Source organism: Sander lucioperca, chromosome 2 (assembly GCF_008315115.2).
Source record: "Sander lucioperca isolate FBNREF2018 chromosome 2, SLUC_FBN_1.2, whole genome shotgun sequence".
Lineage (NCBI taxonomy): Eukaryota > Metazoa > Chordata > Actinopteri > Perciformes > Percidae > Sander > Sander lucioperca.
In genome coordinates this window covers 35,288,000-35,312,429 of record NC_050174.1, presented here as the reverse complement: position 1 = coordinate 35,312,429, position 24,430 = coordinate 35,288,000, and the positions used below count along the sequence as shown (strand labels likewise).

Sequence of the window (24,430 nt, the reverse complement as noted above, 5' to 3'; positions counted from 1 at the left end):
ATAATAAGTCAGATATAAGACGACCCCCGACTTTAGGAGGAGCAAATCTTTTTTTAATAAAGAAAATATTTGTTTTTTTTATCACATATTCACACAGCATCTCACAGAAGAGGCCGATTTGAGGACAACGGTGTGCTTCTTTTTGACTGTTGACATTTTTAAGAAAGCCTTTTTGGGCTCAATCAAAATCCATTTTGACAGAGAGAGTTGGAATAATTTAGAAGACGTTTTGAATATTTTGGAGACGAAAGAAGTTGTAATATTTAGTAGCAAACGTTAAGTCACTACTTTATCTACTTCTTACACATTTAAGCGATTTCCAGCTTAGACTCAGCTTTTTCTAAAAACATAATATCTTTCAAACATTATTTGTATTATTTAACTTCTCAATGACATTCATACCAAATTAACCCATTCTCACTTTTTCAACAAACACACTTTTTCAACTATTCCTACTACTACAACTACTTCTTACACATTCAAGCCAGCAATCCAGTGTAGCGTCAGCCTTTGTCACTGTCCTGTCAACTTTAAAAATCCAATTTATTTTCTCTATAAGGATTTTGATCATTAGCCACACCATCCAAGGAAGACTGACCCCGAGCTGTGAGGTTGTGAAACAAAGTTCCTGTTCCTGTAGAAGACACAAGTCCATATGAAATCAACTGTTTCCAGCTTTTCCAAGATGTGAGGATTTATCTGCATTAAGTACTTTTACTCTTATACTTTAAGTACATTTTTCTGATGATACTTACAGACTTATTATTTTTTTTTTTAACCCTTTATTTATTCAGGGGAGGTTCACTGAGAGGCAGCCTCTCTTTTACAGGAACGCCCTGATCACATTCACACAGTTACACATTCATACCTGGAAGCTGCCCAGTACAACCACAGTCTGATCTGCTGGCCACTGAGCAGCTCCACTGGAGCGGTTGGGGTTAAGGGCCTTGCTCAAGGGCACCTCAGTGGTGGTAATGAGGGAGGAACAAGCGCTGTTCTTTCACTTTCCCCACCCACTTTTCCCCACCCAGATTTTATCCTGTCAGTCTGGGGATTGAACCAACGACCTCCCGGTCACAAGCTCGCATCTCTAACCTTTAGGCCACCACTGCCTTATACTTATACTGAAGTAACATTTTCAATGCATGACTTGTACTTTTACAGTGTGGAAGTAGTACTTTTACTCAAGTAAAGGATTTTAATACTTCTGCCAGTGCTGCCAGAACCAGAGCGGCTCAAAAAGTGGGCGGTCACTGTTGAACTCTATTGTATGTTTAAATCTGATCTGTTATAAATGAATACTAAATGCTTATGGAAGTTGATCATATGTTATCCCTACATTATTTTACCTTCAAAGATAATTATATAAAAACTGTTTACACTCTCAATAAAGCAAGAGACAAAACAAAAGTTTTTCTGACTCCTTTATATGAGATGCAACAGCTGTGCTCGAGCAAACACAAAGTGATGATCATCAGATGGTTGGGTTGATAATCTTGCCCAAGAAGAGGATTTTCTCCGTGTTGTGTTCAGTGATGATGACCATGAATGGACGATTGAACTTCAACACAGGGACAGGGCCGAGGAAGGCAGACGTATTGATGATGATGCCTGTGGCAGCTGCAGCTTCGGCTCCGGCCTCGTCCACGTCCAGCGTAGCTTTGTGCACAACCTGCGGTGCAACGCAGAGAAAGTGAGACGACAGACGAATGGAACATGTGTGAAATAACATAAAACATATGCTCTGTTTACTTACATCTGAGACTTTCAGTCTTTGCTCCTCTGAAATGCCTCTCAAATTTGCCCGATCACCAAACATGTCTGTCATTCCCATTTCTGACAGCACATCATTCAGGTTGTAGGAAGTCTTGATGGAGAATTTTGGAATATATACATCAGTTGTCCTAAAACATTGGGGGAAAAAGACAAACATTCAGTGAATATGACTAGGGCAGAAGTTTCATTTGGATATGAGGTCCTTAAACAATAATATGCTTAGATTATTATTCTAAATGTCTGACAACATTATGGGATGGATCCCTACAGAGATAGACCTTTTAGTTAAAGAGTAAGATCCTTTTAGTTTAACATGAAACAGCCCCGAAATCACCATCACCAAACCACCAGACTCCATGTAAATAATCTGTACTTTTAGCGTGTACAGACCCACCATAATTACTTGTATCATTGTAAAACACACTCCATTCAATGTGGACAGAAACTAAATAAAACTATCAAAAGCCGTCTTGGTTCATCTTTCCACTGTTCCAACAATCACCACTCTGGTTTGGTTGAAATAAACACTTAATTCACCCATTTACATGTGGAGATATGCTGGCTCTATATACGCTAAAAGTACTGATTATTTACATGGAGTCTGGTGGAAATATGCTGGCTCTATACACGCTAAAAGTCCTGATTATTTACATGGAGTCTGGTGGAAATATGCTGGCTCTATACACGCTAAAAGTGCTGATTATTTACATGGAGTCTGGTGGTTTTGGTGATGGTGATTTCAGGGCAATTTCATGTTAAACAAAAAGGTCTATCTCTGTAGGGATCCTCTCTTTTCCTCCTGGGTGAAAAAAAAGAATTAAGTTGATAAAAAGTTAAAACTACGATAATACATTTAATTTATGGGCACCTTTCTTGATACTCAAGAACACATAAACAAAGAGTAAAAGATTAAAGCAGATGCACAATAAAGAACACAATTACAGACCAATGAACAACTACAGACAAATACTATCAAATTAAACTCTGTTTTCTTTTCTTTAAAAACAGGACATGAATACCTGTCTCCTGGGTGAAAGTCCTGTATTTGTTTGTCACATCCCTCTCCCCCAATCTGCCTCCTTACCAGGACATTTGGCGCTCTTATACATCCTCATCTTACTTCCTGCTTTGCTCCCGTCAGAATTACTACGGCCACTAGAGGGCGCCACCACTAGAAACCTAAATATAGGTCAGAATGATGCTGGAACAAACCACTTATGGGGGCATTTTATGGAGGAGGACAGTCTCTATCAGACAGGACAAAGCTGAGTGCCTTATTCAGTGTCAAACCTTCCACATATTAGAAGCATAAATTAAGATTATCCCAACCTGAACCTCATAGCCTTCAACCATTTGGTGACGTGGTTCGGGGAGATGGCGTTCTCCAGTGTTGCCATGACGTCAGGCAACATCAGCAGCATGGAGTAGGAGCTGGTGAAGGGGAGCTGAAGGACCGTCGTGTTCAGCTTATGGTCGTGATGTGTTTGTAAAACATCATCCATATTCATCATGATGGCTGGAACCTGGACAATGACAATTTAAACAGAATGAACGATGATGCTTAATTGGACTGGGACTCAAATCCATTCATTCCTTTTTCTCGTCAAAAAATGGCAGAAGGCTGAAAAAAGCAGCCAATGTCAAAAACAAATTAGGGTGTTACAACTATCGGGTTTTCCTACATGTGTTAACGGCATGAAAAATACTTTATATATCTTCGTAAATGAAGAATTCCCATCGGACCCATGCTGTAGTTTTGGGCATAACCCGAAGAGATGAAAAAAAGATGTCTGGCTCCACCCCTGTTAATTACTGGGACTCAAATATTTTTTTCTGAATTAAGACAAACTCTGAACCTTGGTGTTCTCGTCCACGTTGAAGTCGTCTTCCTTGGTGAGCTTAGGGTCAAACGGAGTTTCCCACTTTCCTGTTAGACAATGAGCAGAAATAAAACAAAACTTGTGTTTTGATATGTTCAATTTAACCTAAAAATATGTAAACAGATCTTACATTATTACATTAAATTATTACAGACTGACTAGATCTCATCCCACAGGACCTTCTTACCTTTGTAGTAGATGTAGCTGATGAGATACATGACTGTGCTTTGATCCAGGCCTTCCACCAGCTTGTCAATCTTCCCGTTGGTCTTCTCCTTCACGTACTTATTGATGGTATCAGCACTTTCTGTGGATTTGTTGAAGTCCACATTGAACCCATCTGCGAAGTACGACTGCTTCAGGGTCTGCAGGAACTCCGGCTTCGGCTTGAAGTCATCGTCCACGAACACGGCGGTCCCTTCGCTGGCGTCCATCTGAGATGTGTTGTTGGCCCTCTGGAGCAACGTCTGGAAGGCCTGGTCCACATCTGTCTGCGTCAGGAGGGAGCTGTTGAAACCCAGACCACTGAAAAGCTGACGGTGCGTCTCCCCCTGCGCTCCCACGGACAACGCAGCCAAGGCGGCCGACACACTAGCCGGGGAGAAAAAGATATTCTTTCCCTGTGAGTCAGCATCAGCTGCTAACTGCCTGTAGAGTCGGAAGGAAAACTCTTTGTTTGCTTCGTTCACCAGGGAGACGCTGTTAGCGCTGCCGTCCCCTACAGTGTCTTGGACGGTCTGGTCGTCGTCGTGACCCAAATGGTGATGGCCTCTGCCCACGCAGATCACCGCTGATAGGACCCAGAGACCCACGGCTGCACGCATCATCATCATTGTGAACTAAGACAAAAGTTTACAAGTTCAGCTTCGTGTTTGTTTGTGTTACTCAATGTTTCCTGTTGCTCAAAACTGTCATTTGTTCTGAAGGCCATGCACAGATCAAATCAGAGTTTAGTTACATGTGAATTTAAAATTACACCCACAAAGAAAGTAATTTAGATGACACACACACACACACACACACACACACACACACACACACACACAGAGAGACACAGAGAGACACACACACACACACACACACAGAGACACACACACACACACACACACACACACACACACACACACACAGACACACACACACACACACACACACACACACACACACACACACACACACACACACACACACACACACAGAGACACACACACACACACACACACACACACACACACACACACACACACACACAGAGAGACACAGAGAGACACACACACACACACACACACACAGAGACACACACACACACACACACACACACACACACACACACACACACAGACACACAGAGACACACACACACACACACACACACACACACACACACAGACACACACACACACACACACACACACACACACACACACACAGACACACAGAGACACACACACACACACACACACACAAAGACACACACACACACACACACACACACACACACACACACAAACACACACACACACACACACACACACACACACACACACACACACACACACACACACACAGACACACAGAGACACACACACACACACACACACACACACACACACACACACACACACACACACACACACACATACAAAGACACACACACACACACACACAGACACACACACACACACAGAGACACACACACACACACACACACACACACAAAGACTTTGAAATCACCCACAAAGAAGCAAATTAGATGATTGAGTGTTAAACTCCAAATAAATAAAACTTAAATATGTATTTTTTTTCATTTGATTGACTAAAAGTTTACGTTTATATTTAATTTATGTAAGAAAGCACTTCACAAAGACAGAAACATATGTATACAGAAACTACTAATTAAAAGTAAAAGTGGGTGTTAAAGGGTCTTTTTTCCCTCCATGCATTTGTGTCTAAGTGACTGATGTGAACAACAGTCTCTGAAACTGGTCCAGTGTTGATCGAGGACGCTGTAACCAGCAGAGGTGAACCAGGCTGTAATTAACCCTACAGGACTAATGTTCAACGTCAGTCAGCGTCCACTAAAAGTTCTGTTGTTGCTGCTGACAGACTCAGATTATTATTCTAAGTGTCTGACAACATTATGAAAGGATCCCTACAGAGATAGACCTTTTAGTTAAAGAGGAAGATCCTTTTAGTTTAACATGAAACAGCCCCGTAATCATCATCACCAAATTCCACCAGACTCCATGTAAATAATCACTACTTTTAGCATCGTAAAACACACTTCATTCAAAGTGGACAGAAACTAACTAAAACTACCAAAAGCCGTCTTGGTTCATCTTTCCACTGTTCCAACAATCACCACTCTGGTTTGGTTGAAATAAACTCTTTATTCACCCATTTACATGTGTAAATATGCTGGCTCTATACACGCTAAAAGTCCTGATTATTTACATGGAGTCTGGTGGGTTTGGTGATTCAATCAAATTAGCTTAATTTTTCAGTGTTAAACTCAAAATAAATAACACTAATAGATCTTTTTTTTTTTGACTGAGTAAGTAGAAGTCATATTTTATGTTAGGCTACTGAGAAAAATGTCTCAAACTCAATGTGTTAAACATAGTTTTTTCATTTTAACTGTATTTAACTGTCGGCAGAATATTTAAACTTGTATATAAAACACATAAAAACAATCCATCTTTCTAACAGCTTACCTTCTCCTGGTTGAAGCGCAGACAGAGAAGCACTGACTGGACAAAGAGAGATGTTCCTTTTTATGAGATAAATCAGAGAAACTGTACTTTGGCTTTGTTTATTCTCTGTCTCAAACTCTTATTTGCTTGGCCATGCATTTGTTTTATGTAATGATTACTGTCTAACCGTTGAGTCCAACTGAGGCTGCCACTGTTTGCTTCAGCAGCATGTGCACAAACATGTGAGTGATGATTACTGTCTGCAATATTGTACAGTAGAAACCACTTTAAAGGGTAACTTTGGTATATTTACACCTGCACCCTATTTTCCCCAGTTTTTGTGTCTAATTGACTGTGTAAGTTATGTGTAACATTTTGGAAAGGATCCCTACAGAGATAGACCTTTTAGTTAAAGAGTAAGATCCTTTTAGTTTAACATCAAACAGCCCTGAAATCACCATCACCAAACTCCACCAGACTCCATGTAAATAATCAGTACTTTTAGCGTGTATAGAGCCAGCATATTTCCACCAGACTCCATTAGTGTGTCTCAAATCGCGCACTTCTGTACTTATACTACTTTTTGAGTACACTCAAAATGTCACTCGTCGAAGTGTGGTCAATGCAGTGCACTACAAGTACCCGGATGGTGCACTCATAACGCTCAAAAAGTTGAGTGTGGATCGATGGACACTTTCCACACTCAACGGTCGCCATCTTTCCTACGTAGCGGAAGGGGCGGAGCTAACAAAAGTTTAAAAACTTTCGATAATGGCGGCCGAAGACGCGACAGCGACCGAGCATTACAAATGTAAGTTTTAATCATTTTGCTATACTTGTATAACATATAAGCCACCTGTTTATGTATATTAGGGTAATTTTGCAGTCGGTGATGATTTTTGTACCGCGAATTATAACGTTTATATGTACCGTAATTTGACGTGCTATCAAGCTAGCTTTAGCTAACCTTAGCTAGCTATCTTACAGCGGCACAGTTAAACCAAAGAGTATGAAGTTACTTCTATACCCCTGATGTTCACAAAAAAATGTGTTAAATTAAAATCTGACACCATTGTTAGCTTTATTAGACCTTGGGGTAGATGTTACATAAGTGGCGTGACGAAATTCAAACTGTAAATACTCTAATTACGCCGAAAATGAGGCTATCTAGCCACACTATCGTCCTCACTGTAGAAGATTTAGCGTTAGATGTGTGATCTTGTAAATATAAATTACATATTAGCAGTAATGTTACAGTACGTTAATGCATGTAATGTTATAACGTATTAACAGTGCTGTTTCTGTCCTGATCTAACTTATATAATCGTTAGGGACAGACGAGGACAAAAGGTCCCTCATTCAATGGAGGACGGTCAACGCCTCCAGCTTTACGGGCAAGCGGAATGCTGCCCTGAATAGATATGAGTAAGTAAATGTGTATAATATCTTCCTATTGTGGTATATTGACATCCTATAACATTCTATATACTTTCACTTAAGAGTTGGTATAAGGAGGATGCATGAACTTTACCCTACATTTACTGAGAACATCTGGAAATTGTTAACATGAGTAGAGGTCCCCCCAAGACAGAAGAGACCTTTTTTGGAGTTGTGCCAGATAACAGGCATTGATTGGTCAGTTATCCGTCCAATGGTATACTCACACATATCACGTCCTATGTTGATACAATGCATAGGATATATATGTTCTGCACACAAAGAAAAGGCAGAGCGGCAAATTTTGAGGTTTGGGTTGGTCGTTCTCCAAGCTCTCTGCAGGAGTTTGTAAAATTGATGCTGAATCTTTGCTTGTAATAAACCTTTTTATAATCAAGAACAGTGTCGGCGGATTCCTCTTCATACAGCATCACAGCATTACTATTTAAGACACCACACTATCGTTATATATTGTACTGTGGACCTATATTTTACATTGCTGGCCTCATACAAATTGTATTTTCATTAGGGCGTACATTGAAAGTCGAGGGCTGCAGGACAGGGTTACCCCCCTTTTTTTAAAAAAAAAAAAATGGGAGAACCTGAAACAAAAATACAAGGTTGGTTAACTGTCAGAATAATTGTGAGTTAATCAGCCCTAAGGATGTAAGCATTTAATTTTAGTTTGTTTTGATCTTAAATTGAAGTGTTTTCTGTTTTGTCCGTAGGATCTGAAATGCCCCAGAACTGGGGTCAGCACTGAGGGGGGTGAGGCAACCGCTGCGTCCTGGAAGTGGTATGCTTTGATGGATGAGGCAATTGGGGGCAGGCCGTCTGTAACGCCGCCTGTCCTCATTGCCTCATCATCCCAGGACGTGGCGGTTGTTGAACCCCCCTCAGTGGTGACCCCAGAAAGGGACACAGCCAGGGCTTCCACGGCATCCACTCCAAAACGGAGGCGAGTGGATGTCGTGGAGGCCCTGAAGGAATTAGAAGAGAGGGAGCAGATGTACGAGCAGGAGATGAAGAAGATGGAGGAGAAGGCAAGGGAGAGAGAGGAAGCAAGAGATGAAAGAGAGGAGAGGTGGCACCGTGAGGCAGTGGAGAGAGAGGAACGGCGTTTCGCAGAGATGAGGGAGAGGGATGAGAGAAGAGACAAAGAGATGAGGGAGAGGGAGGAGAGGAGAGACAGGGAGGTAGGCATGAGGGAGGAGCGCTTCCTGTCTTTGCTGGAGAAGCTTGTAAATAAATAAATGTAATTAATAAACATATGATCTGTCTATTATTACTGTACTCTGAAAGTGTGATGGTTACCCTCCCTATATATATATATAATATGGGGATGTGATGAACAGTGGCAATAATAATCACAGTAAAGATAATGGAACAGTGACTAGAAATAGATGTAGTAGTTCATGGCACTGCAGGGAGATACAGGATGTAGCAGGACACTGGAGGGCACTGCAGGGTGTAACAGGGCATGCATCAGGACCACGGCATCAGCTGCAATCATGATTTAGGTGCCACCCTAATCCAAGGAAATATGCTGGGCTGAAAAAAACAAACATAATGACTCCGGGGAGTAAACTCCCCAGAGCTAAGTTAGTAACAACCATTTCTGGGATTGCTTAAATTTTTTTGAACTGATTAGTGAACTAATTAGTGAACTGATTAGTGAACTGATTAGTGAACTGATTAGTGAACTAATTAACAAGAACAGCAGAACATTTCACAAAAGAACAGCAGAACAACAATGCATTTAAATTGCATAATCGTGGTCCGGTACAACACACGTGATTGCCATCCTGTGCCTGTCCTCTGCTCCACAGATAGCACCTTGAGGGGCTGGTTGTGGATAGTCCCCTGCTTCTCCCTCCACATAATTTTCTGCCTCCAACAGGTCCCCATTGCTCAGGCAGATGTTATGAAGGATCGTGCAGCAGGCAATAACCTCCGGGACATAGAGGACATCCACCTCCAGCGCCTTCAAAAATATGGACCTCCATCTGGTCTTCAGGATACCAAAGGCCCTCTCCACAACACACCTCGCTCTAGACAGGTGACCGTTGAAGTGGACCTGGAGTTGGTTTTGTAGAGGCTGCCTGTAGGGAGTCATGAGGGCGATGGGTTGCCTGAGGCAGGGGTAGCCACCATCCCCAATGATGCAGAAACCAGGTGGAGGGTACCTTTGCTGGTAGTACAGGGGGCTGTGTTTTAAAACCCTCGCATCATGAGCCGACCCGGGGAAGCCAATGAAAACGTCGATGAACTAAAATTGAACAGAATAAAATATCTTCCTGTTCAGGTAACAGGCTGCGTCATCGATTGGGGGCGTCACATGGACATGGCAGCCATCAATGCTGCTGACAACCCTGTTGAAGGCCGCTGACCCGGCCAATCGTGCAAAACCTGCACCAACATGGGGCAAGTCCTCCTCTGATGGAAGGCGAACAACCTGGGGGAGGAGAGAGAGGACTTTTCTGCTGGTCTTGTGGACAGCACGGTGCACAGTGGCCCGGGGCATAGCAAAGGCTCTGGCTACAACATGGTAAGAGGTACCGCTGGCGAGCCAAAAGAGGAAGACGAGGGCCTCGATGACAGGTCCCCAGCCATGGTCACACGCCATGCCGAGGATGGCCATCAGACCGTTAAAGGATCGCCTGGAGAGTCTGAAGTCTACCCTTATGTCGCTTTCCCCATCAAAGTACCGTGCCAGCAACGGCACCGTATTGTTCACCTGGCAGTACTTCCTGGGGTTGGGAGCCTGTAGAAAAATTAACACAGGACTATCTTTTAAAATAAAATTGTATTGAATGTATTTCATGTGGTGTGTTAGCTTTAGCGTTGTACTTTGCATGACTGTAGCTAGAATCTATTTAAATGTCTATTGGGTTTCCTATGCCTTTATTGTCACCTTTATTGTCACTGGCTAGCTAATAGATGAATCATTAAAATTAAACATTCTTATATAAACATAATGACTATCTATATTAACGTTAGCTAATATCAGTTGGACACAATTTTATTCCTCCACTTTTGCTATAATAACTCATAATGGTAATTTTGGGGTATTTAAAAAAAAAAAAGAATTAAGAGCAAAGTATGAATATCAACATACCGGTATGTTTTCCGCTAAAAGGAGTTGGATGACACGACGGCGTCGTCGCAATCCTCTCATTCTCGCGAAAAACAGAGGGCAAATACAAGCAACAATAACAACAATAGCATTCATTTTGAAGAACAAAGCAGAAAAATGTAATTTTCGCGGGCGAAAATAGGTGGCGGGAATGCTCTGCCCTGGGTACAATTCACAATTTCACAGAAGAAGAAGGAGGACTGCGATGTTTTGATCGTCATTTCCGGTAAGTACATAAGGCAGTGCGCGATTTGAGACAACACTCCCCCGTCAAATTTTACGCACTATGCAAGTAAGTACATAGTGTACAAAGTGCACTTCCCTTAGTGCACTAAGGGAAGTGCGCGATTTGAGACACACTGCATGTACTTTTAGCGTGTATAAAGCCAGCATATTCCCACCAGACTCCATGTAAATAATCAGGACTTTTGGCGTGTATAGAGCCAGCATATTTCCACATGTAAATGGGTGAATTAAGGGTTTATTTCAACCAAATCAGAGTGGTGATTGTTGGAACAGTGGAAAGATGAACCAAGAAGGTTTTATTTTGTCTCTGTCCCCTTTGAATGAAGTGTGTTTTACGATGATGAAAGTCCTGATTATTTACATGTACACAGTACTTTTTCTATCTCTGCTTGACAGCGTTTGGCTTTTTTTTTTACCTACGTTATTCTATATCTTTATTATTCTTCTGTATCCTTCTTTCAACACAGAAACGTCGTTCAAACATAACCTTCAGCACGATTCGCGTTTTTTTTTTAGAACTTTCTGATTTCTCCACATTCTACTACAACACAAGTTGCATACTGTGTACAATGCAACTTTAAAGGACAATTCCGGCGCAAAATTAACCTAGGGGTTAATAACATGTGTATGGAGTCGACCGTTCTCTGGGACATGTTTTCATGGGGGTCATCCCTATGTTTCCCGGGTTCTATGTTCCCCAGTTTTATCATTACTGATTGAACTAACATTCATTGAAAGGACCCCTTGGTCCAAGATAAAGTGACATAATTAACAGAGCAGCCAAAGAGCCGCATGCAGCTCGAGACCTGCAGGTTTGCCACCCCTGACCTAATCTTTCCTCGTCTAGGCCTATTTGCATATGCGCGTCAAACAGCCCGTAGGCCTACATAGGCCTATTTGCCATGGAATTTGGCAGTAATGGTGAAAAAAGTAACAGACTGGGGAACATAGGACCCTCTTTTTGAAAAAGGGTCCTATGTTCTCCAGTCTCATACAAAGAGGGGAACATAGGACCCAGGGAACATAGGACCCGGGGAACATAGGACCCGGGGAACATAGGACCCGGGGAACATAGGACCCGGGGAACATAGGACCCGGGGAACACAGGACCCGGGGAACATAGGACCCAGGGAACATAGGACCTGGGGAACACGCTCCCTTTTCATGCTAATCAAATGTGTCTCTAGCTTGAAACAAGCTAATGCAAACCGCTGATTAGCTTAATGCTAGTTTTCGTGGCAGAGGGTAGATCGCTATTTCTACCCCACTAACAAGTCTCAAAATATCACCACACTTCAATTCACTGAGAACTTTGTAAGTGTACAGACAGTTTATTACAAAGATAGATTACAAAGATAGTACCGTTCATGTTTACATGCGGGCGCCATCTTTGGGAAAGCAGTCATGACCAGTCGAACCACGATTTGTGCTTGTTGCTGTGTTCCATGTGTTCTGTGGTTACCTGTCTGTCATGTGTCTTTGTCTCTGCCCATCCCCTTCCTGTCTCGTTAGTTTCCATCCGTTTCTGCTCTCACCTGTTGCTCGTTACCGGTAATTTCCACTGGATGCGGGACGTCTGCGGACCGGCTCCGCTGCAGAACGGCTCCACTGTGGAACGGCTGCGTGTTCTGCCATCCGTTAATACCTACCAGTTTCGGATTTGTTGTGGCATGGCTGCGGCCATGACTGACAGCTCCCACGAGATCTCACGAATTCACGTAGAATAGAACAACAAAACCAACACCAGTTAGTTTCCATCCAGAGGAGTAGAGGGGAAACTACTCTGAGCTGTGTTTTCAAGGTGTAGTGCAGGGAAATATGATCCGCCGTGAGCACGCTGGATTTTACCTTGAAAATTAACCAGATGTTTATTTTGTTTCTGTGCTCGACTTCCTGTCCTGCACTATCTGCCGTGTGCTGAATTGCTGCGGAGCTCTCCGGCGTCCGGAAACAATAGAAACTCTGGTATCTGCTCCGGAGGGCTGGGACCGCCGGAGCTGGGACGGAGTCGGGACGCAGACGTTCTGCAGTCAGTGGAAATACACACACTGACTTTAATGGAAACCTAATGACTCACAGACGTTCCGGAGCTGTTCCGCATCCAGTGGAAATTGCCGCTTACTGTCTTGTCCAATCCTCTGTCTTTCTGTTGACTGGTCTGTGTATTTTTACACCCCTCTGTTCCTTTGTCTCTTGTCGGTTCGGCTCTCTCTCTTTGTTCCTGTGTGAGTCCTGTTCGTTTGTAGGATTGTAGTTGTGAGTTTGTAAGTTGTAGAGTCAAAATAAAGTGTGTTTGTTCTGCACATCTGCCTGAAAGAGTCTTGCATTTGGGTCCTCCTGCTGAAACCGTGACACCGTGTTTGAGCTATGTTACTGGTCACTGGTTGCACGGCGTTTGTCCCACGAGACGGGAGAAGTCATGACAACTTTTAACTAAAGTTGGTAACGCAGAGCTAATTAATAACTTTTACTACTTCAACTACTTCTTACACATTTAACCCTTGTGTGGTGTTCATATTTTTGTTACACCGCCAATGTTCCCGGGTCTGGTGGACCAACCACATTATTAAGCTTTTAAATCAATACAGCCATAACAATTTATGTAAAAATACTTAACAGCTTTAGCTCAATTAACAATGATATATACGTCATTTATGGTTCATATTTGCCATTTACCCCTGTGAGATCACATTTATGATAATTTGTTTTTTCTGAGAAAATAAGGAAATTCAATTATAAAAAGGTAAAAAAAAAAATAGAAACAAGACTTTTTGATCATTATTGGTGCTTATTTCTTAGAACTTAATCAGAACAGGTGAAAGAGCTTGAAATGTAACAATTGTGTAACTTTGTGTGTGAATAGCAGGTGCAGAAAGACAACATAGTTTCATAGCACCTACAATTAAATACACTCAGGTCCAGTGAACCCGAACACATCATATGTAATAGTTATGTGTAGGGGGGGTGTACCGTGTACAGTCATTGAAAATAAGTTATTTTTTATGTTCTTCACAGAAAATGAGCCAAGGCCAATGAGTGTGAGTTAGAAGAAATAATAAATAGCATAATTTTTCATTTAGCAAACATTGAAAACGGGTCCCACAGACCCGAACACCATGCAAGGGTTAAGCGATTTCCAGTTTAGAGTCAGCTTTTTCTAAATGTAATATTGCCCATCTTTCAAACATTATTTGTATTATTTTACTTCTCAATGACATTCATACCAAATTAACCCATTCTCACTTTTCAACTATTCCTACTACTTCAACTACTTCTTACACATTCAAGCCAGCAATCCAGTGTAGCGTCAGCCTTTGTCACTGTCCCGTCAACTTTAAAAATCCAATTAATTTTCTCTATAAGGATTTAGATTATTAGCCACAATGTCTAAACCATCCAAGGTAGACTGACCCCGAGCTGTGAGGTTGTGAAACAAAGTTCCTGTTCCTGTAGAAGACACAAGTCCATATGAAATCAACTGTTTCCAGCTTTTCCAAGATGTGAGGATTTATCTGCATTAAGTACTTTTACTCTTATACTTTAAGTACAGTTTTCTGATGATACTTACAGACTTTTACTGAAGTAACATTTTCAATGCATGACTTGTACTTTTACAGTGTGGAAGTAGTACTTTTACTTAAGTGAAGGATTTTAATACTTCTGCCAATGCTGCCAGAAACAGAGCGGTTCAAAAAGTGGGCGGTCACTGTTGAGCTCTATTGTATTTGTTTAAATCTGATCTGTTATATAATGAATACCAAATGCTTATGGAAGTTGATCATATTTTATTCCTACATTATTTTACCTTCAAAGATAATTATATAAAAACTGTTTACACTCTCAATAAAGCAAGAGACAATAAAAAAAAGTTTTTCTGACTCCTTTATATGAGATGCAACAGCTGTGCTCGAGCAAACACAAAGTGATGATCATCAGATGGTTGGGTTGATAATCTTGCCCAAGAAGAGGATTTTCTCCGTGTTGCGTTCAGTGATGATGACCATGAATGGACGATTGAACTTCACAGGGCCGATGAAGCCAGACACCGGTATGATGCCGATGCCTGTGGCAGCCGCAGCTTCGGCTCCGGCCTCGTCCACGTCCAGCGTAGCTTGGTGCACAACCTGCGGTGCAACGCAGAGAAAGTGAGACGACAGACAAATGGAATATGTGTGAAATAACATAAAACATAAGCTCTGTTTACTTACTTCTGAGACTTCCAGTCTTGGGTCCTCTGAAATGCCTCTCAAATTTGCCCGATCACCAAACATGTCTGTCATTCCCATTTCTGACAGCACATCATTCAGGTTGTAGGAAGTCTTGATGGAGAACTTTGGAATATATACATCATATTTCCTAAAACATTGGGGAAAAAAGACAAACATTCAGTGAATCTGACTACGGCAGGAGTTTCATTTGGATATGAGGTCCTTAAACAATAATATGCTCAGATTATTATTCTAAGTGTGTGACAACATTATGGAAAGGATCCCTGCAGAGATAGACCTTTTAGTTAAAGAGTAAGATCCTTTTAGTTTAACATGAAACAGCCCCAAAATCACCATCACCAAACCACCAGACTCCATGTAAATAATCTGTACTTTTAGCGTGTATAGACCCACCATAATTACTTGTATCATTGTAAAACACACTCCATTCAATGTGGACAGAAACTAAATAAAACTATCAAAAGCCGTCTTGGTTCATCTTTCCAGTGTTCCAACAATCACCACTCTGGTTTGGTTGAAATAAACCCTTAATTCACCCATTTACATGTGGAGATATGCTGGCTCTATACACACTAAAAGTCCTGATTATTTACATGGAGTCTGGTGGAAATATGCTGGCTCTATACACGCTAAAAGTGCTGATTATTTACATGGAGTCTGGTGGTTTTGGTGATGGTGATTTCAGGGCAATTTCATGTTAAACAAAAAGGTCTATCTCTGTAGGGATCCTCTCTTTTCCTCCTGGGTGAAAAAAAGGAATTAAGTTGATAAAAAGTTAAAACTATGATAATACATTTAATTTATAGGCACCTTTCTTGATACTCAAGGACACATAAACAAAGAGTAAAAGATTAAAGCAGATGCACAATAAAGAACACACAATTACAGACCAATGAACAACTACAGACAAAAACTATCAAATTAAACTCTGTTTCCTTTTCTTTAACAGGGACATGAACACCTGTCTCCTGGGTGAAAGTCCTGTGTTTGTTCGACCCCCCCCCAATCTGCCTCTTTACCAGGACATTTGGTGCTCTTCTACTTCCTCATCTTACTTCCTGCTTTGCTCCCGTCAGAACTACTACGGCCACTAGAGAGCGCCACCACTAGAAACCTAAATATAGGTCAGAATGATGCTGGAACAAACCACTAATGGGAGCTTTTGATGGGGGAGGACAGGACAAAGCTGGGTACCTTACTCAGTATCAAACCTTCAACATATTAGAAGCATAAATTAAGATTATCCCAACCTGGGTATCACCATAGCCTTCAACCATTTGGTGACGTGGTTCGGGGAGATGGCATTCTCCAGTGTTGCCATGACTCCAGGCAACATCAGCAGCATGGAGTAGGAGCTGTTGAAGGGGAGCTGAAGGACCGTCGTGTTCAGATCGTGGTCGTGATAGATGTGGAAATGATCCTTCATATTCATCATGTCGACTGAAACCTGGACAATGACAATTTAAACATGAAGACACACAGAATGAACGATGTTGCTTAATTGGACTGGGACTCAAACCCATTCAGCCCATTTTCTCTCAAGTGTGTCTAGTATAAAGTGTGTAGTATAAAGTGTGTACTGTGTGTAGTATAAATTATGTACAGTGTGTAGTATAAAGTGTGTAGTATGAAGTGTGTATAGTATAAAGTGTGTAGTATAAATTGTGTACAGTGTGTAGTATGAAGTGTGTACAATGTGTAGTACGATGCAAAAGGGTTGAAAAAAGCAGAACAAATTAGGGTGTTACAACTATCAGGTTTTCCCAAATTGTGTTAAGAGTATGTATCCTTTTTCTCGTCCAAAAGCGGCAAAAAGGTTGAAAAAAGCAGCAGATGTCAACAACAGATTAGGGTTTTATCTACTATCAGTTTTTCCCACATTGTGTTAACGGCATGAAAAATACTTTATATATCTTTCGTAAATAAAGAATTCCCATCGGACCCCACCTCTAGTTTTGGGCATAACCACGAATGTTTATGATATCTGGCTCCGCCCCTGTTAATTACTGGGACTCAAATAATTTTTTTCTGAATTAAGAGAGAAACTCTGAACCGTGGTGTTCTCGTCCACGTTGAAGTCGTCCTGCTTGGTGAACTCAGGGTCAAATGGAGTCGCCCACTTTCCTGTTAGACAATGAGTAGAAATAAAAGAAAACTTGTAGTTTGATATATTCAATTTAACCTCAAAATATGTAAACAGATCTTACATTAGATTATTACAGACTGACTAGATCTCATCCCACAGGACCTTCTTACCTTTGTAGTAGATGTAGCTGATGAGACACATGACTGTTTTTGGATCCAGGTTTCCCACCAGCTTGTCAATCTTCCCGTTGGTCTTCTCCTCTACGTACTTATTGATGGTATCAGCACTTTCTGTGGTTTTGTTGAAGTCCACATTGAACCCATCTGTGAAGTACGACTGCTTCAGGGTCTGCAGGAACTCCGGCTTCGGCTTGAACTCGTCGTCCACGAACACGGCGGTCCCTTCGCTGGCGTCCTCCTGAGATGTGTTGTTGGCCCTCTGGAGCAACGTCTAGAAGGCCTGGTCCACATCTGTCTGCGTCAGGAGGGAGCTGTTGAAGCCCAGACCACTGAAAAGCTGACGGTGCGTCTCCCCCTGCGCTCCCACGGACAACGCAGCCAAGGCAGCCGACACACTAGCCGGGGAGAAGAAGATATTCTCTCCCTGTGAGTCAGCATGAGCTGCTAACTTCCTGTAGAGTCGGAAGGAGAACTCTTTGTTTGCTTCGTTCACCAGGGAGACGCTGTTGGTGCTGCCGTCCAATACAGTGTCTTGGACGGCCTGGTCGTTGCCGTGACCCAAATGGTGATGGCCTCTGCCCACGCAGATCACCGCTGATAGGACCCAGAGACCCACGGCTGCACGCATCTTCATTGTGAACTAAGACAAAAGTTCAAAAGTTCAGCTCCATTGTTTGTTTTAATGAGGAAACTGTTCACCACTAGCCTACAATGTATACAGGTGAAACCCTAATTCACCACTTTGCCTAACCAGGGAAAAACTCCATTAACATTAACCATCATCACACACACACTTTACACATTAGTAAGTTAGAAAAATAAGCAACCAGTGAGTCAAACCAGCCAGGACCACAAATACTCTTCAAACCTCCTCACAGAACGAGTTCACAAACGTGTGAATCTCCCAAGCAATTACACCAGTCACAATTCAGAAGGGCAGTCTGGCTTCTTACCTCTCCGACCAGAGAAACAACTCAATGCAAATTAGTAAAACCAAACTGGTGCAATACCAATTAGACTTAAAGTAACAAAAGTCTAACTCAAACACTAAATATTACGAACCCCACTTTGTCACGAACCAGCTCAAATTGAAGACAAAAGAAGAGAGACCACACCGAAATACGGATTACATCAAAGGGGTAGTTCAGAATTTTGGACATAGGACCTCATTTCCATATTAACTAGTGTGTTATTTATCAGTGGAGACCGTTTTCAACAAGTTTCATCCAGTCCACACAAAATTCTCAACCACCCCTTTAAAGCTAATTTTATTTAACCCATAATTAATTATAGTCAAATACTATTGATATGTATAAACAAAACAAAAATAAAAACATAACGGACACACACACACACACACACACACACACACACACACACACACACACACTTTTTTTTGCACTCTCATTCACTTCGACAGCCAATGACGTTCGCTCGCCTGGAATCTGCAACTCCTTTCAACAAGAGTTGTGAATGGACACACACACACACACACACAGACAGAGACACACACACAAACACACACAGATAGACACACACACACACACACACACACACACACACACACACACAAACACCCGCACCCACACATATACACACATACATACTGTTTTTTTTGCACTCTCATTCACTTCGACAGCCAATGACATTCGCTCGCCTGGAATCTGCAACTCCTGCCAACAAGAGTTGTGAATGGACACACACACAGACACACACAGACAGAGACACACACAAACACACAGATAGACACACACACACACACACACACACAGAGACCGAAAACAAACACACACAGGCACATACGCATGCATGCACACAGAGTAGTGATCAAGGTTATTATAGTTTTGCATTTTTCATTAGTTTTCATTTTTATTTCGTTTTGACTTTTTGTTTTCAAATTCAGTTTAGTTTTAATTAGTTTGTAAAGCGGGTTTGCTAGTTTAGTTTTTATTTTTTGAAAATACTTAGTTTGAGTTTAGTTTTTATTAGTTTTAGTCTTTTCTTGTAATATTTGGGTTATTTGTCGGGGGATTCAAAAAGATCAGAAAAAGTATTGTGTAATAATAATTCAACAAAAACATCATACAATTTTAGAAATATGTATTCACAATGTATGCAATAACACAAGTACATAACATGTAGCCTACATATGGTCATACATATGTAAACAGTCTACACAAGACGCAGTAAGTGCAAAATGTGTAAGTGACGTGTTCCAGGAAAAAACTAAATAGCCAACAGACTAAAGAAGACAGACATCAAAAGGTGTTTCTACTTTGGTTTGAGTAAAGTGGCGAACTTTTTGAAGTCAATTGACTCACACAGTTGTGTAGACATCCCAGTTGTCAATCCACATATTAACCCACACTCCCTCCCGCTTTTGGTGTTCCTGCGTATTTACTAACCAGCAGCTGTCAGGTCGCCGGTGAAAGCCCTCCTATAGTGTTCTCTGTCCTGCTGTTGTCTATGTCATGCTGCCTGGCCCTGTATCCATACATCCATGCCCGTAATGTTACCGGGGTTAGCTTCTGTTTCAGGGAAAGGGGGCTTTGCCTTCTTCTTTACATAGGGGCTTTCCGACCGGAGGGATTTTTGCAGTTCTTAGACCTAAACGTTCCTAGAACACTTTTGTCGTCGTGTTCCGACAGGAAAAATGTGGGGATTTTTAAGTTCCTCTGGCCACAGTACCATACTTTTTTAGCTCCTACTTCAGAGCAGGGTCTTTTCCCTTTTCCTAGGTGTACTTGATTGGTCGAACTTATAAGTCACGCCCACTGCCAACTTGGAACTTGCAGACAGAGCAACAACCAGCAACGGGACATTTTTAACAATTTTCACCATCTTATTCATCATTAAATTCACTTCTGACAACGTTTTAGGCGAGAAATTAAATGTTTAGATTTCGAATATAGGCAGTCTTGCGAAAATTGATGCCAAATTGACAATTTGCTTCAAAGTTTTCGGAGTTCAGAAGCTCCATGAAGTGAGGCGACAGCCAGCAAGCGCCTGTCCCGGCCTCTAGCTCGTCGCTCGGCCAGTCATGCTCAGACACCTCGCTGTGAGCTGGAGGTCTCTCAGACCGCTCTCGTAAATAAGAGGCTTTTATTTCGCCGTTGACGGTTCGTTTGTTTAAATATCACAACACACGTCCATCACCATCCAACGGGAACCTGTGGTTAACTGTCTTTTCGGAGTTAAACTCCACAAGCGTGTCCTGCGGCTTGCCGGCTGTCACACACACACACACACACACACACACACACACACACACACACACACACACACACACACACACATGCGTGACATGCATGTCTCAGGCGCGGGTTATGCACGCTAGAAATAGGACCAACGCCTATTTTTCGTGTTTCCAGACAAAATAGAATACAAAAAGATATTCATATGTAATTTGGACAGAAATACATTTAATAAATGACTTTGTTTTTTTTCAAGATTATTTTTTGGGGCTTTTCCCTTTATTGTTATGAAGGGGGAAAGAGAGATGGGGGATGACAAAGGGCAGCAGGCCGGATGCTAACCCTCGCCACTGCAGGACTCAGCCAACATGGGGTGAACGCGCTTACTGGGTGAGCTAGAGGCCACCCCAATAAATGACATTTTGATGTTTGAAAGTCTCTATGTTTTGACATTAATGCAGCTATGTCAATTAAAAAGATAATAATAAATAATTATCAATTTTCAAATATTGCCAGTCAATATAGAACGAAATATTCTGTAGTCTATTTTGCCGTCAATACTGCCGTCTTTGCTGAAGAAAACGCTATTATTTTATGTTATCAATGGGAAACATACATGTGTACAGACATGGCTAGCAGCAGCAGTGCTGCGTCAGACACGTTTCTGGTGTGCAAAGACATAGAAAACGCCACGCAGCTGCCACGCAACTGACACGGACCGTTCACGCCATGCAGGCAGGCAGTGTTAGGAGGCCTTAGAGAATGTGTGAATAATGAATTAAACAAAACTCAAAAACAAACATTTTCTGGATGTGAGGCTCAAGAGAGAGAGATCACCAGACCTGATTCTCCATCCCTCTGTAAAGGACAAAGAGTAAATCAAGCAAATGGTAACCAGGTGTAGACTACCACACCTCTGTCTGCCTCCTACCCAGCTCACATGAGTGGGAGGAGTCATCACAATTGTTAAGCTAATGAATATAACAAATAATACGAAAAAACATCAATACATTGATTGAACTTCCAAAAGGAGAATAAGTAGAGTAAATCTAGCCATCTCTAAAGAATTTACAGTTCCAGTGTGCACAGTTACATCTTAAATTCAATGTGTTAAACTGTATTTAACTGTTGGCAGAGTATTTAAACTTGTATGTGAAACACATAAAAACAATCCATCTTTCTAACAGCTTACCTTCTCCTGGTTGAAGCACGGACAGAGAAGCATAGACTGGATGAAGAGAGATGTACCTTTTTATAAGATAAATCAGAGAAACTGCACTTTGGCTTTGTTTATTCTCTGTCTCGAAGTCTTATTTGCTCGGCCCCTGCATTCGTTCTGTGTAATCATGTTTTACCGTAACTCACGTCCAACTGAGGCTGCAGCAGATAAACACACAAGCCATGAACTGTTTGACCAGTTTAAACCTACAGGACAAATGTTCAGCGTCAGCTTTTCTTTTTCTTTTTATTTGAAGGCTGACCGGATTTCAACCTTTTGTAACTGCACACAGCTTGACAACTTCCTGGAAAGCGGTTTTCTTAGTGAGGCTACGGTACAGTGTTCACAGTAAATAATAAGACTCAACATACATTTAATGTTACGAGTTCACAGCAGCAGCAGGACTGAATCCCACAAAATGTGTGTGAGTGTGTGTATGTCTGTGTGTGTGTGTGTGTGAGTATGTGCGTCTGTGTGTGTAACTGGATAAATAAAAAATAAATTAAATGCAAAGGCCGATTGAAGGGTTTGTGAAAATATGAGCTTAACTTGTCTCCCTTTTTTACAGTACGTCTAGGTTTTTCCCACCAGATGCATTTTGGAGGAGGATGAGGTCCATCAGGACCAAAACCTCACGCCACATAAACAGTTTTTCCCCTCCGCCACTAGTCTTACTAACAAGGCCCAGAACCCCCCCTGACTCTCTCCAAACTTCTCCTCTGGCTCCTCATGCCACTGTACCTACTCTGCTGTAGCGTCCCTTTTTACTACTGTTTAACTTATTTTACTATTTATTTAAATTTATTTTATCGTTATTAATACATACTGTGTGTATATGTTTATACTTATATTGTTTATATTCTTTTTATCCTTCTTATATTTGTATGTGTGACATGCTCCAACAACACCATGACAAATTCCTCGTATGTGCAACGTACTTGGCAATAAAGCCCTTTCTGATTGTGATTGTGATTGGAAGAAAACATCTGGTATTTAAATCATCAAACTCAGTAAAAAGCAGCTTTGTAAAGCAGGTCTGGTGTTTGTCATTGAGATCGATTGACAAACCAGTATTTCATTTTAAAATTATTTTATTTGCTATGTGTCAATCATACGAAGTAAAAGAGCAGTAAAGACGAAGCATAAAAGTGAAATCAGCTTGTTTAAAGTTTGGATATTGAAATAATCTACTCTAGTGAGTTGTTTCAATCTAACAAAATGCTTGTCATGAATTGTGCAGTGCCCAACAGTGGTGATGATTGTACGCCAAGCCAAACATCACATGTGAATAATAAAGTAACCAAAACTCAAAAACAAACATTTTTTGGATGTGAGGATCGAGAGAGAGATCACCAGAACTGATTCTCCATCCCTCTTTAAAGGACAAAGAGTCAATCAAGCAAATGGTAACCAGGTGTAGACTACCACGCCTCTGTCTGCCTCCTACCCAGCTCACATGAGAGGGAGGAGTCATCACAATTGTGTGAATTGTGTGTGTGTGTGTGTGTGTGTGTGTGTGTGTGTGTGTGTGTGTGCGTATGTGCGTATGTGTGTGTGTGTGTGTGTGTGTGTGTTTGTGTGTGTGTGTATTTGTGTGTGTGTGTATTTGTGTGTGTGTGTGTGTGTGTGTGTGTGTGTGTGTGTGCGTGGGTGTGTGTCTGTGTGTGTGTGTGTGTGTGTGTGTGTGTGTGCGTATGTGTGTGTGTGAGTGTTTTGTGTGTGTGTGTGTGTGTGTGTGTGTGCGTATGTGCGTATGTGTGTGTGTGAGTGTTTTGTGTGTGTGTTTGTGTGTGTGTGCGTGTGTATGTGTGTGTGTGTGTGTGTGTGTGTGTGTGCGTGGGTGTGTGTGTGTGCGTATGTGTGTGTGTGTGTGTGTGTGTGTGTGTGTATTTGTGTGTGTGTGTGTGTGTATTTGTGTGTGTGTGCGTGTGTATGTGTGTGTGTGTTTGTGTGTGTGTATTTGTGTGTATGTGCGTGGGTGTGTGTCTGTGTGTGTGAGTGTTTTGTATGTGTGTGTGTGTGTGTGTGTGTGTGTGTGTGTGTGTGTGTATGTGTGTGTGTGTGTGTGTATTTGTGTGTGTGTGCGTGTGTATGTGTGTGTGTGTGTGTGTGTGTGTGTGTTTGTGTGTGTGCGTGTGTATGTGTGTGTGTGTGTGTGTGCGTGTGTGTGTGTGTGTGCGTGTGTGTTTGTGTGTGTGTGTATTTGTGTGTGTGTGTATTTGTGTTTGTGTGTTTGTGTGTTTTTAAAAGAAAAAAACAACTCCTCCAAAAGATCATGTAAGTCCAGAGGTGGAAAGTAACAAATTACATTTACTCACGTTACTGTAATGGAGTAGTTTATTTTTGCAGCAGGGG

General features: G+C 41.7%; 3 protein-coding genes across 4 annotated transcripts in view; 1 reads left to right on the top strand and 2 right to left on the bottom strand.

The window, feature by feature from the left end:
- Window positions 1-6,504, bottom strand: part of LOC116062599 (hibernation-specific plasma protein HP-55-like) — a 33,844-nt gene extending 27,340 nt beyond the window's left edge. The window contains exon 1 of the mRNA XM_031317295.1: window positions 6,371-6,504. The gene's annotated coding sequence lies outside the window, so the exon portion shown is untranslated. The remainder of the gene's footprint in view (window positions 1-6,370) is intronic.
- The window catches only part of LOC116062598 (iron-regulated protein FrpC-like), a 125,157-nt gene that overhangs the window by 43,293 nt on the left and 57,434 nt on the right, over window positions 1-24,430 (top strand). The gene's annotated exons all lie outside the window — the stretch shown is intronic.
- Window positions 1,430-22,096, bottom strand: LOC116062600 (hibernation-specific plasma protein HP-55-like). 2 transcript variants are annotated; one of them, XM_035996539.1, is made up of 6 exons: window positions 22,049-22,096; window positions 3,844-4,495; window positions 3,633-3,703; window positions 3,106-3,299; window positions 1,757-1,904; window positions 1,430-1,672 (listed from the first exon to the last, which is right to left on the bottom strand). In XM_035996539.1, the coding sequence occupies exons 1-6, from the start codon at window positions 22,079-22,081 to the stop codon at window positions 1,475-1,477; spliced, it is 1,296 nt and encodes a 431-aa protein (XP_035852432.1). In that variant the 5' UTR covers window positions 22,082-22,096; the 3' UTR covers window positions 1,430-1,474. The 2 variants fall into 2 exon arrangements, with proteins under 2 accessions (XP_035852432.1, XP_035852436.1); XM_035996543.1 differs by having other exon boundaries at window positions 3,112-3,299.